The sequence below is a fragment of the Pristis pectinata genome, chromosome 1 (assembly GCF_009764475.1).
Source record: "Pristis pectinata isolate sPriPec2 chromosome 1, sPriPec2.1.pri, whole genome shotgun sequence".
NCBI classification, from domain to species: domain Eukaryota; kingdom Metazoa; phylum Chordata; class Chondrichthyes; order Rhinopristiformes; family Pristidae; genus Pristis; species Pristis pectinata.
In genome coordinates, this window is record NC_067405.1 from 54,810,240 (window position 1) to 54,830,187 (window position 19,948).

The window sequence follows — 19,948 nt, forward strand, 5'->3', positions numbered from 1 at the left end:
CTGTGGAGAGGGAAATGAAGTTAACAATTCAGGTCAATGACCTTTTATTGGAACATAAACTCCCCTTTGTTCCATTCTCATCCAGTATCTCCAGTATTTTCTGTTTGTTTTAGATTTCCAATATCTGCAGTTTTTTGCTTTTGTTAAATCTAATGTTAGATCTGATATATGATATTTCTGTGAGTGCACCATAAATATAATGCATCTCAAGTTTCTCTGACTTCAAGGCAAGAATGCTCAGCCAAATGGACATATGGTCTACTGTTATGTACACTAGTTCACATAAGAGACACTCCATCCTCCCAAGACCTCCACTGTCATGTTGACTTGCTGCTCAGTTGCAACTTCTAAATTAAGCAAAAGCCAGTAGTTCTCCTCCCTTGTGCTGTTAAGCTCCGGTGTACTGTTCCTTTTTGTTTAAATAGATACACAGTCAATAAACACATTACCTCCCCCAATCAGCCTCAAATGAGCACCTATGCAATTTTTAATTTGTCATCCATTATGGGGATTTGTTGATAAGATGAAAGGTTCTCTGCCTTGGTGCTGTTTCCATCACTGCACCTATATTTAGCATCAATTAGCACAAGTAGAATTAAAAATGGAAAAAGAAAGATAATTAGCTGAAGGTTCTTGCTGTACCAATTACCAACTGTGGCAGTTTTTGTCCTCCTTTAGGAGAAAAGATTAAAGTTGGAGTGTGTGCAACAGAGGAAGATACAGCAGAGTTGCTGAGCAAAGTGCTAAATGGTAATATGACAGCAGCTGAACTATTGGCCTCAATTGTTCACCGTGATGTCTCCATTGAAGATCCAGCATTGGAAAAGTTGACAACAGAAATTCCCCAGGATACCATGGCTCTTTGGGTAGATCCTATAGGTATGTCAACAAATACAAATAAAAATGAAGGTAAACTGCCAATAAATAAAATAGAAGAGTCTTCAGTAAAATAATTTAGATTTGGTTTTGGTATGGTTTATTTTCTTTCAACATTGAGAACCAATGTGGGATTTCATTGCTATCAGGGTACATAAATCTGAATTCCAGTTGGCCAAGGGACCCTGCTAATGAAATTGTTAAGTTTACACATTACACTCAGAACCAATATAAAGGCAACCCAGACAACTATCTTTTTTTTCCCCTGTCCTGAAGAACTTAGGAAGGTTGCTCTGTGTACAAAAGAAATATGAGAATATCAGAAAAAAGAAGCAGGAGGATGCCCCAGAGCCTGCTCTGTCATTCTGTAAGAATGTGCCTGATTCCCATATGCTGTGACTCCAGTGTTCAACATTCGATAAATCTACCTTTGAATGTACTCACTGACTGGTCAAGAACCCAAAATATATGGATAACAATTTGTTCAGATTTGCAAGGTGATTTGCAGTGTAATAATGTAATCTGGAATCTGGAAAGACTGACAGTAATGTTGCTTCACGAAAAAGTGAGCTCAACTTTAATCCTTAAAGTAATAATATTTCAAGGTGGAATCATGACAGAGGCTCTCCAGAATGAAAAAGTGCCTTGCATTTACTTGGTATCTTTTTACTACCTCAGATTGGTTTACAGTCAATGAAATCTAGCCACTGTTGCAATGTTGTAGCATAATTTTTTAAAAATTAGAATACGTGTTTCTGAGTTGATTTGGAGGTTAGGAAAGCTAAAGTGCAAAATATTTAAGAATTCTGCAAAGGTAAAAGGAAGAAATGCACAAACTGAACCACTAAACCACTCAAAAGGAGGGCACAATAATTACATAAAGTGAACAATACATTGCCCATTAAATGTTCTGAACAGTTAAATCTATGTTACCTATTGAAAATTACCAATGTACACAAGTTGATGCAATTCGACACGGTTTTAATGTGGAACAATTTACAAAAAAAACTCTTTAATAACAGCCTCCATGCCTCTGTAACCACAACAGGAACCTACGCTACAAGTAAATGTCAAACATTAGCAGTTTGGTAGCGCTCATACTTATGTGGTTGTTTGCTTGATTTGCAAATTAACTTCTTGCAATTTGTCCCTCAGTTGGACTTTTCAAAGAAACCATGTGTCTTTCAAGTGATCATTTAGTCCATTCACTTCCTCTTCTTTACTGCAGCATTTATTTTTGTTTGATTACTTCTCTCTGAAGCACCATTAGACATTCCTCAACATCAAAGGAGCTGTATAAATTCAGGCTGCCCTCCCATTAACATGTTAGTGCTGCAGTATGATGAGTTGCTGCCTGTGCTTTTATTTTGACAAGTACACTCATTAGTTTGGCTTGTGGCACGTACGAAGCAGAGTCATTGGTGGAGTTACTGCTTTTCTTAACAGTAACCTTATAACCCCTTTGGATCACCCAACTAAGTGTGTTTAAAGGACGAGCCATTGTGATTTAGGCAGCAACTGTCAGGCAACAGAGGAAGGGGTGGGTGACCAGATTAGTTGGCTGGGTTGGGTGGTGGTTTATAGCTTGGTCAGGGTTGGGGCAATGGAAGAAGATAGAGCCTGATTCCTTTCAAGATACTGGCTGCCTCATCCAAGCCATTGTTGATGTCAGCCACTTTATTTATCTGTGCCTATATGAGCTGTGTACTTTGTCAGTGTGGCAGAAGCATAAGCATGTATTTCCTCCTAACCATAACAGGTTTAGGAGAACAATTAGTGCTAAAATATTGGCACTGTACATGCTAATCTTTTGGCCCACATTTCAGAGTTGTATGGTTCTTTGATTTCATTAACAAGTTGTTAATTACAATGCACTTCCCTTGTTTTTCTCATCACATTGGAAAAATTCTGAAACCAAGCAATATTGGTCACAACCTCTGTGTCATATTTCCATGCCCACTGTACATTGCCGTCCAAAGCATTGCACGTCACTCTTCCTGCCACAGCTTAACTGCGGCTGAAACTCACCCCCATGCCTTTGTTACCTCCGGGCTTGACTATTCCACTGTACTTCTGGCTGGCCTCCCTCATTCTTCTTTCCGTAAACCTGAGGTCATCCAAACCTCTCTGGCTGCATCCAGGCTCACAACAAATCTGTAGATCTGTCACATCTGATCCAATTTGGCTCCCAGTTAAAAAAAATGCTTTGGTTTTAAAAATCTCATTATTGTTTTCAAATCGGTCCATGGTATTGGCATTGGTTTATTATTGTTATGTGTACCGAAATACTGTGAATAACTTTTGTTTTACATGCTATCCAGACAGATCATTCCATACATAAGGAAATCAAGATAGTAAAAAGGAAAACAGAATGCAGAATAAAGAGTTACAGAGAAAGTGCAGTGAAGGTAGAGAAATAAAGTGCAAGGGAGACTTCTAGTTTTAAAATAGTTATGGAGAAAGGTAGGACAGGTTAAGGTCCTAAACAGGGGCTTTGATCCAGACAGGGGAGTGTACTCCACTCTGCTTCCTGAAGTCAATGACCAGCTCCTTTGTTATGCTGACAAGGAGGGAAAGTCATTGTTATGACACCATGCCACTAGCCTCTCTATCTCCTTCCTGTACTCCCATCTGATCATTGTTTGAGCTTCACTCCACTGGTGGTGTCATCTGAAAACCTGCAGATGGAGTTAGAGCAGAATTTCGCCACACTGATGTGAACACATGAAGAGTATAGTAAGGTGCTGAGGATGCAGCCTTGCGAGACACCAATGTTGAGGATAATCATGGAGGAGGTGTTGCTGCTTATCCTTACTGATTGCAGTCTGTTGTTCAGGAAGTCAAGGATCCAGTTGCATTGGGGGGTGAAGAGTCCTAGGTCTAGGAGTTTGGAGATGAGTTTGTTTGGAATTATCGTGTTGAAGGCGGAGCTGTAGCCAATAAATAGGAGTCTAACGTCGGTGTCTTTGATACCCTGATGTTCCAGAGATGAGCGTAGGGCCAGGGGGATGGCATTCACTGTTATGGCGGTAGGCGAATTGCAGTGCGTCATGGTTGTCAGGGATGCTGGAGCTGATGCGTGTCATGACCAGTCTCTCAAAGCGCTCCATGATGATGGATTTCAGAGCCACTGGGTGATAGTCATTAAGGCACGTTACCTTATTTTTCTTTGGCATTGGGATGACAATCATCTTCTTAAAGTGGGAACCTCACATTGGAGTAGGAAGTGGTCCATGCAGGATCAAGGATGTGGCTGGGGACTCAATCTGGGCTAGTTGCTTTCCGGGGGTTTTCTCTCTGGAAGGCTGATCTGACGCCTGTGATGGTGACTGTGGGTACAGGAGCATCAAAGACTGTCAGGGTGGGTGGTGTCATTTCACTGACCTTCTGTTCAAAATGTACATAGAATGCATTGAACTCATCGCAAAGGGATGTATTGTCCCCAGCAATACTGCCTGGTTTCACTTGGCAGTCTGTTACAGCATGAAAGCCTTGCCACAGTTGGTGGCTTGGTCTGGTATTGTCTCTTGGCATCCCTGATGATTTTGTAATGGTGGTACCTAGATTTCCTGTATCAGGTCAGGGTCACCTGACTTGAATGCCTCAGACCTGGACTTAAGTAGGGAGTGGATCTCTTGCTTCATCCATGGTTTCTGGTTGGGGAAACACTTGGATTGATTTCTTAGGCACACAGTCTTCTACACACTCTCCCTGCTTCATCAACCCTCCAGCCCTATAAGCCCCTGAAATACCTGTGCAACTATAATTCTGGTCTCTTGAGAATCTCTGAATTGAATAGTTTTAATCATTTTTTGGTCAGCTGCTCTAATGTCTCTTCATGGAACTCTGGAGTTATATTTTGTTAGATAATGTTCCTCTACAATGCCTTTGGACATTCTGCTGTTAAGGGTGCTATATAAATACAAATTATTTATTATGCATGAACAATATACTGTTAAATTAATGAGAGACGCTTGTACTTTGACAAGTCTTAGAACTTAGTGAATATTTTGAAAGCTTGAGATTTATATCAACTTAGTGATACACCACCATTTTTATCCTGGTGCCACAGAAACAGCACTGAGGTAAAGCATACAACACGAGCAATTATTCTTTCAGTACTAATCAGTTCAGACAAGTGATCATACTATTTTATCTAGGGCAAACATACTATGTTTTAAAAAAAATAGCATTTAAAAGCCTCTTCCTGTGAATGTCAACACTACTTAAACCAACTAACCTAGCACTTCCTTCAAAATAAGGTCATCTTTACTATCACATTTGACTGTGAATTTATAAAAAATCTACTCTAATATAATTAAATGCCATGAAATTTGATCATGCAAGCAACAAGCCAATTCTGGTGATTCTGTGGCTTAAAATTGCAAAGTTCTTATTTTAGTTGGTGATCCATTTCTATGTAAGCACCTATAAATATATACATTTTAATATGTCATCCATCACACCAAGGAAATTATATGTAACTTCCTTGAAAAAAATTATGTTTGTCAAGGTCAAGAATGCAAATTGTATGCACATTTTCTAAATCTAAAGCAAATTTTGATTCTTTTGCTCATTTTCTTAAGTTACGGAGAGGGAGGAGCCTAAACCTGGCCCTCTCATTTGATTTAAACTGTGATAGCTTTGGCGTAGACTGTGTAACTGTGTCATCAATGATCAGCATAAGGCAGAACTGCTCTATTGCCTTAAAACATTGTGTTGAAAATAGAATGTACTGTGTGCTTCAGAAAAGCACAGTTCAAATTTAGAATCTAAGTACATGTGTTAAATATGGAAAATTATGTATATGGCAGGAACAGCTTTTACTGTCTATACTCTGTTTAGATATTGTGAATTTTTTGGCAGCAAAGTTCAAAACATTTAAAATTATCATCACAGTCCAGAAATAATTTAATTCTTAAATTTAACTCAAGTGTCTCCTCATGGGACTCTGTCACATTTTATTTGACAATATACCTATGCAATGCCATGATACATTTTGTTGTTAAAGGTGTTATATAAATACGACTTACTGTTATTGATTATGCAAGAATGACACACTGTTAAATTAGTTAGAGACTGACATACTTTGACAAGTATTAGAATGTAGTTATAATTTTGAACACTTTGCTCTAGAAATGTATAGGGTCCACTTCAAGCTTTTTGCTATTAGCTGATTCTTACCAACTATAACAATGAAGCAATAACAGCAAATTGCAACTTTTATTGAGAAGTAAGAAGTAGTAGTAATGAGGAAAGCATTGTACCTCCAGTCAGACAATGAAAATCAGCAATGAAATTGTAGTACAGAGAACAGTACTGCACAGAAATGTGACCTGTCTGCTCACCTTGTTCACACCAACTGTAATGTTTATCTACACTAATCCCATTTGCCTGCATTAGGGCTGTATTCCTCTATGCCTTTCCTATCTAAGTGCCTGTCCAAATGTCTTTTAAATGTTGTAATTGAATCTGCCTCCACCTCCTCCTCTTGCAGCTTGTTCCAGATAACCACCACTCTGTGAAAAACGTAACCTTCCAATTCCTCCCCTCTTAGCTTAAACCTGTGCTCGCTTGGACTGCCCTGCCCTGCCCTGGGAAAAAAGATTCTGATGGTCTATCCTATCTATGCTCCTCATAATTTTATAAACCTCTAAATGGTCACCCCTTCATCTCCTACATTCCAATGAGAATAATCCCAGCCCATCCAATCTCTCCTTATAACCACAGCCCTCCATTCCAGGCAACATCCTGGTGAATCTTTTCTGCACTTTCTCTATTGCTAGCACATCCATCCTGTAGTGTGGCACCTAAAAATGCACACAATACTTCATGTGGTCTAACCAATGTTTTCTATAGCTGCAACATTACGTCCCAACTCTTATACTCAAAGCCTCAGCCTATGAAGGCAAGCATGCCAGATGCTCAAATCTTATTTTAAGCAAAGATCTACTGCATTTCCATCATGCATATATAAAATGGGTATCATTTAAACTGACAGCATGGTCTCCAAGGGTCTCTAGTCATTATATTACCTATAGGAAGTAGAGGAGGAACAAAGGAGGAATTCCAGCAGCTGTGACTATATGAGAGCCAGAGTTACTCTGTACAACCCATATTTATTCACAGTGACATTTTTACTTTGATTTTTGTCTGGGTAAATAAGCTGCTTTTCACTGTGAGATGTTAACGATAATCTTGCCACTGACCTTGTTGAGGTAAACAGAGAATTCTCAAACTTCTCTTTCATGCTGTACTCCTCTGAAGTTCCAGGCCACACATGAATAAACTTCATAATTTAGATGCAAGTGCAGTGCTCCAGTGATGGTAATTTTACTCCAGGTGACAGTAAACCTTCACTTAAAAGTGCCAGAGTCTAATTGCTACCTTGTTGGGTTCTGTAAGGTCTTGCCCTCAGACCTTAGTTGTATCTCAACAATATTTGATGGATTTGACTAAACTCTAAAGATATCTTCAAAGTTGCCAAAATCAAGTAATTACAATTTTATAAAGAATCCCACTCAGTATTTCCTCCTCTCATCTCCATGACGCTGACAAAAATACAGGTCAAAATCCTGGTCTGCAGATTATATTTTGGCACCAGTCCATATGGACCAAACCCAAATTCTTGAGATACAATATAATAATACATGGGCTTGATACTGTCACTCAATGCAGAGAAATCATTCAACAACTGTAGTGGGAATGAGCTATGCTGAAGTCCTTGCTGCTACGTCCAGGAAATGTGTTTAAATACTATGGACACTTCACATGCTGAGAGGACTGTGAGTGACGAATTTTAATCCACATTACCTGAATATGTCACCTCAGCTGTTCCATTCCAGCACACTTGGAATTGCCTCATACCCCAATCTGTGCTCTGACTAGAGAAATTCCAGATATTAACAGAGTATTGACAAAAGAGATTGAAAATAAAATGATCCTCTGAGCTAATGGTGCTGCTATGCACAACTAACCCAATCATCTCACTCCCATACATCTTTCAAAATATCAGAGACTTGGTGAAAGCTCTGACTGCGGTCTCGACTACTATAAAACAAGGGACATGTCCCTTATATAGGAACATTCCACAAAAATGCCAAAAACTCCAATTTGGATATAACCATCTTTCTCTTTCTAAAATGCCTATTTTAACCTAAAGTCAAAACATGATTGCCTCAAACGTGGTGAGAAGATTAGTTGCAAACTGTCAAGAAGAGACTGAGGAATTGATTGTGGACTTCAGGAAGGGGAAGTCAGGAGAACACACACCAGTCCTCATTGAGGGGTCTGCGGTGGAAAGGGTGAGCAGTTTCAAGGTGTCAATATCTCGGAGGATCTACCTTGGGCCCACACATTGATGCAATCACAAAGAAAGCATGCCAGTGGCTCTACTTTGTTAGGAGTTTAAGGAGATTCAGTATGTCACCAAAGACTCTTACAAAATTCTGTTGATGTACAGTGGAGAGCATTCTGACTGGTTCCATCATGGCCTGGTTTGGAGACTCCAATGCACAGGATCACAAGAGGCTGCAGAGGGTTGTAGACTCAGCCAGCTCCATTACGGGCACAACGTTCCCCACCAGCGAGAACATCTTCAAGAGGCGGTGCCTCAAGAAGGTGGCATCCATCACTAAGGGCCCTCACCATCCAGAACATGCCCTCTTCTCATCACTACCATCAGGGAGGAGGTCGAGTCTGAAGACCCACACTGAATGATTCGGGAACAGCTTCTTCCCCTCCACCATCAGATTTCAGAACAGTCCATGAACACTACATCGTTATTCCTTCTTTTTGTACAATTTATCTATTTTTGTAATGTATAGTAATTTTATCTTTGCACTGTACTGCTGCCGCAAAACAACAAATTTCACATCATATGTCAGTGATAATAAATCTGATTCTGATTTTGATTCTCTTCATTGCCAACATATGGCTTTAAATATCTTGACATACATGATGCAATCATTTATAAAAGGCATTGCCCCCTTTGCCCATGGAACCTTCCTGCAAGGTATGCAGCAGACGGATACAGAGCCTCGCACAAGAAGACCAGGCTAGGCCACAATAATCATTTTCTACTGGCAAGCTTATATATTTTACCTTCCTTTGTGATTGTGACTCAGTGGAAGGGCTCTTGTCTCTGAGACAAAGAACTCTGATTTTAACCACATTTCAGCCTTAGAGCATGTAACTGTAGTGTACAGGGTGTTCCTTTACTTTGCTAGGTGCTCAGCTCTGCAGCATACTCTGACTATCAGTTACTTGAGTGGACAGGTATAGTTTATTAAGGTGTGTTACAGGACTCTGAAGGTGATATCAGGTCAGAAATATTGCTCGGAGAAATTATGAGAACATTCTTGGGACATTCCAAATCATTCTACAGCCAAACAGTTATGACAATTCAGAATGACAGTATTGTTCTGTGAAGAAATGCGGTTGTGGGTCGTGCTTCGGAATGTGCCAAGAATTTTGTAATTACCTCTCTGAGCAATTTCATTGTCTCCAGAGAAAACATCATCTTCAGAATGCCAAAACAGTTTGTAGTTCTAAGCATACTCAGAACTCTGAAATGAAAACAGAAGGTGCTGGAAGTACTCAACAGTTCAGCTCTGTGGAAAGAGAAACAGAATTAATGTTTCAGGCTGATGACTTGTAACTAGATCTGGGAAAAATAGAAAATAAGCATGTTTTAAGTTGCTGAGAAGGAACAAAAGAATGATGAAGTTGATGCTGGATAAGAGAGAGTAGTAAAGATTTGTAACTCTTCTATCAGTTCCCATCAATTTATGAATCAAACTGGATTGTCCGAGGGTTTTCACAGCAGCTGGTGGAAGCAGAGGTGGAGATGAGCAATGTTATAGAGGTGGGAGAAGGTAATCTTTATCAGGGGATGGATGTAGGGTCAAAGCTCAGCTCAGAGTCAAGTAGGATACCAACGTTATAAACATTCAGGTGGATGTGGATGGTGATGGAATTAATAGTGTAGGCATGGAAGTTATGGTTGGGCACCAGAGCCGACGGCTTCACTGTTTCCAATGTTTGATGAAAGGGAACTGAAGGCCACCCAGAACCAGACGTCAGACAATGCAAAGACAGTGGAGCATGATAAACCTCGATGGAGGGGATAGAGCAGGGTGATGATGTCATACACATGGCAGCAGAGGCAATGTCTATGAATGGTGTCACCAAGTTTACAAATAATGTAAAAGAGGGAGCCAGAGTTAAATCAAACAATTACAGCCATTGCTGAAGATAATCTGGCTGCAATCAAATACAGAAAGGTAGAACCAAACAAGGACAATTCCACTGTGCTGACAGCAGAGAGGAAGAATTAGATGTGTATGGTATAGGCCTGATAGTACTTCATGTGGTCCAGACAACTGTGCTCATGGTATCTGCCATAGGTATTCAAGTCTGCAAACATTATACTTGAGGGCCATACCAGTGAGAACAGCCAGTGTGTGAGAGCGCAAAGGTTGACCTTGTCAGGGAACAAGATAATGAATGCAAGAAGCATGATCAAGAGGTTGCCTGAAAACATGGACCACATAATTTAATTAGGAGTCATGAAATATGATTAGTAGAACTCTGTTAAATGACACATTATGCAAATTAAGAGAATCAAAAGAAGCAAATATTCTTCTGGCACATCCTGGTGATGCTCTCAGTGGACTTCCAGTGTTCTAGATAATCATTAAGTTTATTTTCAAGAAGCACTTGAAAGATAAAAGTAAGATTGTGAGACTGGGAGGAAAGACCAAGAGAATGATGGAATTGCTGTACTGTGATCATGCTTGGACTCATTGGGCAGAATGGCTGTAACAATCACATAATTCTATTCCATGTAATAACTTTAAAAGTCATTGGTAATGGTCTTCCCCAATCCTTAGCGCGTCAGATTTATTTAAAATAAAAACAAAAGAAGCTAAAGTTACTCAGCAGGCCAGGCAGCATCCGTGAAAAGAGAAACAGAGTTAGTGTTTCAGGCCAAGGGATTCCAAAATCTTCAGTCATTTGATTTTCAGATTTATTTGTATGGGTTTTTTATTGGTATCTCTCACAGTTGTTAAATATTCTAACTTAAAGTTGCCATGAATGTCATCAGATGTGAATTCAGACATATTTTCTGGAGTGATGTTTGTTCAAATCTAAGTGTAGATTTGCACCATTGAGTACTACCTGTGAACTACACATACTGATTACACTGATTGTTAACCCTACAAAGCTAATTATATGTTTCGATGATCTTCCTATTTAGAGGAGCATAATTTATGATAAAACCATTGAAACAAAATTGGTTATCCTGCAGTGCAAGTGATCAATGGATAGACTGATTTTAGGCCTTTTGAGTGTAGTCCCTAATAGGCAATTTTGCTTGTATTTATCTAAGCAACTAAGGTACATCAGAGCATGAGAAAATTCTCAGGCTGTGGGAAGGAGAATTCAGTGCCGGCAACCTAAACAGCCTCCGCATATACAATGTGATGTGGCAATGACACTGATCATGGATAAATCTTAAATCGGTGTAATTAATCCCAATAAAATCCAAAGGAGACAGCACACTCCTTGAAGGCAACAAAAAAATCGATCACACAAATCAAATAAAATATGCAAAAATTCAGCAATTTACTCCTGGCTGATTTTATACTTGTTTCTGGGTGAGGCTGTGGTAGATGACATAGTTAAAGGCATGTGATCAACCAACCTTTGACCTCCCTCATCCTTAATTTTTTTCACCCCCGGCTGCTGTCTTATTGTCCCAAAAATAAATCACCTTTATGAACTGGCCTCTCCAAGTATGATCAGTCTTTGTTATGCTACCCAAAGGAAAATTCTGTGAACAAATTTTAAGAACCATTCATTGACTGTTAAATTATGCCCCTGACAATGCCCTTATACAAGAGGCCAGCCTTTATTCATGAAAATTGAAAATGCTGGAAATACTCAGCAGGTCAGGCAGCATATGTGGAAAGAGAAACAGTTAAAGTTTCAGGTCCGAGACCCTGCATCACAACCAGGAAAGAGAGACACAAGTTAGTTTAGGTAGCAGAGAAGGTGGGGGGGGGGGGGGGGGGGGGGAATTGGTGGAACAAAGGGAATTTCTTTGATAAGGTGGGACTGGATAACCTAATGTGGCAGTACACATCAGATTAAGTTTCTTTGTGTTTTGCTAAGAGTAAGGCTGTGGGAGATACCCGCCAGGCCAGCTTTCAACATGAAGATTCTGATGAAAGATGCTCGGCCTAAAACATTAATTGTCATGGAGTCACATCGCACGGAAACAAGCCCTTTGGCCCAACTGGTCCGTGCCGACCAAGATGCCCATCCAAGCTAGTCCCATTTGCCAGTGTTAGACCCATATCCCTCTAAACCTTTCTTATCCACATACCTGTCCAACTGTCTTCTAAAAGTTGTGTTTCTCTTTCTAAGATGCCACCTGATTTGCTGAGTATCTCCAACAGTTTCTATTTTTAATTCCGATTTCCAGCTTCAGCAGTTCTTTGATGTTGGTGTGTGAAGATAAAGCTAATTTTTTTGTATGCAAAAATTTTCTTGTCTCTTCAGACTCGACATTTCAATACATAAAAGGATATGCTGACGAGAAGTCAAAAGATGGAATATACTCCAAAGGCCTTCAGTGTGTAACTATTCTAATCGGAGTATATAACAGAAGTTCTGGGCTGCCTATAATGGGTGTCATCAACCAGCCATTTGTAACCCGTGACCCAGACAGTCTCAGGTAAGCAGAGGGTAGTGAAGAAGGCTTTTGGCATGCTGGCCTTCATTAGACAGGGCATTGAGTATAAAAGCTGGGAGGTCATGGTGAGGTTGTACAAGATACTGGTGAGGCTGCACTTGGAGTATTGTGTTCAGTTTTGGTCATCCTGCTATAAGAAAGATGTTATTGAACTAGAAACAGTGCAGAAAAGATTTACAGGGATGTTGCCAGAATTTGAGGGACTGAGCTCTGGGAGAGGTTGGACAGGCTAGGAATTTATTCCTTGGAGCATAGGAGACTGAGGGGTGATCTTACAGAGGTGTATAAGATCATGAGGTACATAGGTAGGGTGAATGCACTCAGTCTTTTTCCCCTAGTTGGGGAATCAAGAACTAGAGGGCAGAGATTTAAGGTGAGAGGGGAAAGATTTAATAGGAACTTGAGGGGCAACTTTGTTTTTTTCTTACACTGAGGGTGGTATTTATGTGGAATGAGTTGCCAGAGAGAGTAGTTGAGGCTGGTACAATAACATGGATAGTAAGGGTTTGGAAGGTTATGGGCCAAACGCTGGTAAATGGGATGAGCTTGGATGGGCATCTTGGTTGGCATGAACCAGTTGGGCTGAAGGGCCTGTTTCCGGGCCATGAGCTCTGCTTTGTAATGCATTGCACTGACGTATCAGGGCTGATAGTGAACACTGCTTTTGCAATGAAGTTTTTGAAATTATGACATATACATGTGGGTTCAAACTTCCAAAGAGCTGAATGTCAACAGACAAGAGGAAGAAAGATTGTATATGGTTTTCTCAATTTCTCAGTAAATTGGTTTGAGACAGGAGAGTAATTTTTACTCAGTTCCCTCGACATTGAACTGATTGGCCGCCTATTTTACTTTCCATTGATAATAAGGGAAGGGTGGTGGGGGTTTGTAGGGTGTGGAGGGAGGGGGAAGGTGGCAGATCTGATTATGATAGTCACTTATGGAAACAATTGAATTAGCATTACTTCCTTGAAGTCTGAGGGTTGCAGCATTAACCTGGTGCACCTGGTAAGATGTTTAGGACTGAATTGGGGAGAAATGTCTTCACTCAAAGGTGGCAAACCATTGGAATTCTCTACCACAGAGGCAGTGGAGGTTAAGTCACTGAATATATTTAAGAAGGAGATGGATAACTTTCTGGACACAAAAGGCATCAAGTCATTTGAGGAGAGAGAGCAAGAAAATTGAATTGAAAGAGTAGATTAGCCATGATTGTATTGAATGGCGGAGCAGGCTAACTGAGGGGCCAAATTACCTAATGTCTTCCATGTTGCAATGTTTCATTGTGCTCAACCAATCTTTCACTTCACTGTTAGATCTAGGTTGACTGTCTCAATTGTTATTTTGTTTCTGTCCCCAAAGCTAAATTTAGTATCATTCTGGAAGGTAATAAAAATTAACTGATCTGGGAATTGCTATGTGCATAATAAAATGGTGCTGCAGAAGGAGCCTGCACCAGTTTATTACAAGGACCACTCATCCCAATATTATCCATGTACGAGGCCCTTGGCAAACATGCCTCTGCATTTATCCATCCTTGTGGAGATTGGAGGTTGCATGGGAAGTGTTGGGCAGCAGATAGAGGATGTGAATGGAATGGGGATGATTGAGAGGAAACACAATGAATGGGAGGAGTGGAACGTGGGAAAAAGATGGTGAGAGGATCAGAGTGAAGGAGGCAATCTGTTTGGGGGGAGCGATCAGTTGGAAAGATGTGGGGGGGGAATCAGTTGTGGAGATGATTGATGAGATTGGAAAGATGGGAGTGGTTGAGGATATGGGGGCTAGGTGTTTGATTAGGTCAGTTATACTGGCAAAGGTAGGCTAAGGAAATGCTGGGAAGACTTGGGGAGATGATCAGGGAGCGGTTGAGAGACAAGGCCTGGGGACATCAGCAGGGAGTGGAGGTAGTGTTAATCACTAAGCATGAAAAGTTGAAAGCACAGACCTGGAAGAAGATGATCGCCTCAGATTCTTTGGCTGCAGCCCAGGTGGGCAAAGCCTGTTAATCAATGCTACCACATCCCTCAAAGTTCCAGGCATGATCTGCATCAGTGTTCAAGGCCCATGGCCATTCACGTGTCTGATATATGCCACAGAACTTCATATAAGTCACATCAATGCAAGCTTTGTTTATCGCTTGATGTCACTGTGCACATCCAGCTGTGTCCATGGATATGTGCATCAAACACATGGAGGAACTGGGCCAAATATCCAGACCCAAAATGATCAGCTTTTTTACAAATTTCATTGGCTAATGCTTAAAAACTGCACTGCACCATTGTCCCTTTATATCTCCTGCAGCCCTCTTCTATTGTCTACTCCACTCTTATTTCCAACAATTGCCTCGCCTTCTTTGTCCTGACAATCCTCCAGCCCTTTTGTGCATCTTCCCTTCCTTTTCCTGCAATATGATTTTTCCAGCGACCAGAGAGCGGAGAGTGCCGGAAATTAACGAGGAGCGATTTTTTTTTCTTTCTAGCGTTCGGGATAGCGGCGAGTGACTGCACAGGCGCGTGACGTCACTCGGCAGCGCGCGGGCGATTTAAAAGTCGGAGGATTACCTTCAGTTTTTCTTTCCAGCGACCAGAGAGCAGAGAGTGCCAGAAATTAACGAGGAGTGATTTCTTTTTCTTTCTAGCGTTCGGGATAGCGGCGAGAGACTGCGCAGGCGCGTGACGTCACTCGGCAGCGCGCGGGCGATTTAAATAGCAGACCAACATATCTAGCGGGCAGCGTTGGAGCGGGCAGCTGAGTGAGAGGGAGCAGAGTGGGTTAGGCTTTGGCTCAACGGGCTTCGGCGAGAGCGGGAAAGAGGCGAGACTAATAGAGAGGGGGTAAGTTATTAGTTTATTTGTTGAACTCAGTGGTATTCAGCAAGATGCATCTGGGGTTGGTCTTATGTTTGGAGTGTCAGATGTGGGGACCCTGGGAGACTACCAGACTCCCCAATAACTACATCTGCGCAAAGTGCACTGAGATGCGGCTCCTCAAGGAACGGATTGAGAGTCTGGAGCTGCAGCTCGATGACCTTCGGTTGGTTAGGGAGAGCGAGCAGGAAATAGATAGGAGTTATAAAGAGTTTGTAGACAGCACCTCTGTGGCGGTCCCCCTCAAAAACTGATATCTCATTTTAGATTCGGTTGGAGAGGATGACCTGATAGAGGAAGACCTCAGCAACCGGGACCTTGGCACCGTGCCTGGTACTGTGGTCCAGCGGAGGAAGCGAAATGCAGTGGTTATTGGGGATTCTATAGTAAGGGGTACGGAAAAGCAGATTCTGTGTTAGCGACAATGAGTCTCAGATGGTGTGTTGCCTCCCTGGTGCCAGGGTACGGGATATCACGGACCGGGTCCAGAATATTCTGAGGGGAGAGGGTGAGCAGCCAGAAGTCTTGGTACATGTAGGTACCAATGACATAGGTAGAAAAAGAGAAGAGGTCCTGAAGGAGGAATACAAGGCATTGGGGAGAAGGTTGAGAAGTAGGACCTCAAGGGTAGTAATCTCAGGATTACTACCTGTGCCACGTGTCAATGATAGGAAGAATAGAAAGCTCTGGCAGATGAATGCGTGGCTGAGTGACTGGTGCAGGGGGCAGGGCTTCAGATTTTTGGATAATTGGGACCTTTTTTGGGGGAGGCATGACCTATTCGCTAAGGATGGGTTGCACCTAAACTCCAGAGGTTCCAATATCTTGGCGGGAATGTTTGATTTAGTTGTAGGGGAGGGTTTAAACTGATCTGGCAGGGGGATGGAAACCAGGATGTTAGGTTACAAGATGCTAAGGTAAAGGAGGGAGTTTATAGAAACAAGTCCAATGAGGATGGCAAGAAGGACAGGCAGGTGAGAAGTCAGGATAATTTGCTGAATAATAGAAGTACAACAAGTCAGGATGTTAGGATACAGAATGTTAGGATAGGGGATGAGGTATGTAGGAACATGTCTAAAGTAGTATGTAGTGAAGATGGTAAGAAGGATAGACAGGTGGAAAGCCAGGATAATCTGCTGAACAATAGAAGTACAACAAAATTAATAGCAGATACCGGACTAAACGTACTGTATTTAAATGCACGTAGCATTAGGAATAAGATAGATGACCTAGTGGCACAACTACAGGTTAATAAATACGACATTGTGGCAATCACCGAGTCATGGCTTTATGATGGATGTGATTGGGAACTGAATGTCCAGGGGAACACAGTGTATAGGAAGGATAGGCGGGTAGGCAGAGGGGGAGGTGTGGCCATGATGGTTAGTAGTGATATAAAATCGATAGAAAGGAAGGATATTGGGTCAGAGGAGGTGGAATCCTTCTGGGTGGAGCTAAGGAATAGCAAGGGTAAAAGGACAATGGTAGCAGTCATATATAGGCCCCCTAATAGCAGTCAGCAAGTGGACGATGAGTTGCAGTTTGAGATAGAAAAAGCATGCCAGAGTGACAATGTGAAGATAATTATGGGGGATTTTAACATGAAGGTGGACTGGGAAATCCAGAATGGCGGTAGTACTCAGGAGAGGGAGTTTGTGGAATGTCTAAAGGACATTTTTCTAGAGCAACTTGTTGAAGAGCCCACCAGGGGATCGGCTGTTTTGGATTGGGTGCTGTGTAATGAACCGGAGGTGATTAGGGAACTAAAGGTAAAGGAACCACTGGGAACCAGTGATCACAATATGATTGAGTTCAGTTTCAAGTTTGAGAAGGAGAAACTGGTAACTGGTGTATCAATATTTCAGTGGAACAAAGGAAATTACAATGGTATGAGAGAGGAGTTGGCCCTAATTGATTGGAAGAGTAAGCTGGCTGGAGGGACGGCAGAGGAGAAATGGAAGGAATTTCTACAGGAAATAAGGAAATTGCAGGATAGATATATTCCAAGAAAAAAGAAGGTTTTTAATGGAAAAAAGGCACAAATGTGGATAACGAGAGAGGTGAAGGCTAAAATAAAAGCAAAAGGGGCGGCGTACAAAGAGGCAAAAATTAGTGGCAAAACAGAGGACTGGGAAGCTTTTAAAAACCTGCAGAGAGAAACTAAGAAGGTCATTAGGAAAGAAAAGAGGAATTATGAAAGGAAGTTGGCGGATAACATTCGAAAGGATACTAAGAGTTTTTTTAAATACATAAGGTGTAAAAGAGACACGGGTTGATATAGGACCAATTGATAACGGTGCAGGAGCTATTATAATGGACGATAGAGAGATGGCAGAGGAATTGAATGAATATTTTGCATCGGTCTTCACCGTGGAGGACATCAGCAATGTGCCGGTTAGTCAGGAGTCTCACGAAATGGAATTGAGTTCAGTTAAGATTACTAGGAAGAAGGTGCTAGGAAAACTAAATGGACTAAAGACTGATAAGTCTCCCGGACTGGATGAGGTGTGTCCCCGGGTTCTGAAGGAGGTGGCTTTAGAGATAGTGGAGGCATTGGCGATTATTTTCCAGAAATCGATAGATTCAGGCGTGGTTCCGGAGGACTGGAGGGTTGCAAATGTAGTTCCGTTGTATAAGAAAGGAGGGAGGCAGCATAAAGGAAATTACAGACCTATTAGTCTGACGTCAGTGGTGGGAAAGTTATTGGAATCTATCCTCAAAGACGGGGTTACGAAATACCTAGAGGCGCAGGGCAGGATAGGTCCTAGCCAACATGGTTTTGTGAAGGGAAGATCCTGCCTGACCAACCTATTGGAGTTTTTTGAAGAAATCACAGGCAAGGTGGATAAGGGAGAGGCGGTAGATGCTGTGTATTTAGACTTTCAAAAGGCCTTTGATAAGGTGCCTCACAAGAGACTGATTAATAAGATGAGAGGTCATGGAATTACGGGTAGGATAACAGAATGGGTGGAGCATTGGCTGGTTGACAGGAAGCAAAGAGTGGAAATAAAAGGATCTCGTTCTGGTTGGTTACCGGTTACTAGTGGTGTGCCGCAGGGGTCGGTGTTGGGACCGCTCCTTTTTACCTTGTACATTAACGATTTGGATGATGGAATAAACGGTTTCGTGGCTAAGTTTGCGGATGACACCAAGATAGGGGGAGGAGTAGGGAGTATTGAAGAGATAGGAAGGTTGCAGAGGGACCTAGACAGTTTAGGAGAATGGGCAAGGAAATGGCAGATGAGATTCAATGTAGGGAAATGTGCAGTTGTACACTTTGGAAGCAGAAATAAGCGGGCAGATTATTATCTAGGAGGAGAGAAAATCCAAAGCACGGAAGTACAAAGGGACTCGGGGGTACTCGTGCAGGATACCTTAAAGGTTAACCACCAGGTCGGATCGGTGGTAAAGAAAGCGAATGCTATGTTGGCATTCATTTCGAGAGGTATAGAGTATAAAAGTAAGTAAGTGTTAATGAGGCTCTACGGGGCACTAGTGAGTCCTCATTTGGAATATTGTGCGCCGTTTTGGGCCCCACATCTTAGGAGGGATGTGTTGACGTTGGAGAGGGTTCAGAGGAGATTTACGAGGATGATTCCAGGAATGAAAGGGCTTAAGTATGAGGAGCGTTTGTCGGCTCTTGGACTGTACTCGCTGGAGTACAGAAGAATGAGAGGGGACCTCATAGCGACATTTAAAATATTGATAGGAAAGGACAGAGTAAATGTGGCTAGGCTGTTTCCCTTGGTGGGTGAGTCCAGGACCAGAGAGCACAATCTTAGAATTAGAGGGTAAAGTTTCAAAACAGAGATGAGGAAAAATTTCTTTAGCCAGAGGGTGGTGAATTTGTGGAACTCCTTGCCACGTACAGCAGTGGAAGCCAGATCAGTGGGGGCGTTCAAGGAGGAGATAGATAGATATCTAAATAGTCAGGATATCAAGGGATATGGGGATAAGGCCGGTAATTGGGATTAGAATAGGTTTTTTTTCGTCTTCTTCTTCTTCCCCCATTCCTCATTTCTCACTTCTATTTCCCTTTCCTTGGAGCAGACTCGATGGGCCGAATGGCCTGCTTCTGCTCCTTTGTCTTGTGATCTTGTGATTCATTGGAGAATCTTTGCCTCCCTCGGCCTTCTACTCTGCTGACTCAAAGACAAACATCTCCATTTAAAGTAGAATCAAACATTAAAAATAGGACAATGCAGAATATTGTGGCAAAAAAAAGAGTGAAAGTCTCACAAGGAATGTTAAGAACTTTGTGAAATGTATAATACCTAAGAATTGAAAACAACAGAATAAATCCAAGTACACAATGCCAGTCTGGCACAAGGACGGTAGATGGTGCTCTTGTAAAATCATTAGCCTTTATCTACTGTTTAGTCTTTAAATGTGAACTGAGTATTCATAATAACTGCCTCCACCAACAACAGTACTAATATTG

At 41.7% G+C, this 19,948-nt stretch overlaps 1 protein-coding gene across 1 annotated transcript in view; it reads left to right on the top strand.

The window, feature by feature from the left end:
- Positions 1 to 19,948, top strand: part of LOC127578256 (inositol polyphosphate 1-phosphatase-like) — a 42,227-nt gene that overhangs the window by 19,805 nt on the left and 2,474 nt on the right. Inside the window, exons 4-5 of the mRNA XM_052030046.1 lie at positions 679 to 879; positions 12,445 to 12,619. Coding sequence (XP_051886006.1) covers positions 679 to 879; positions 12,445 to 12,619 — 376 coding nt within the window. The remainder of the gene's footprint in view (positions 1 to 678; positions 880 to 12,444; positions 12,620 to 19,948) is intronic.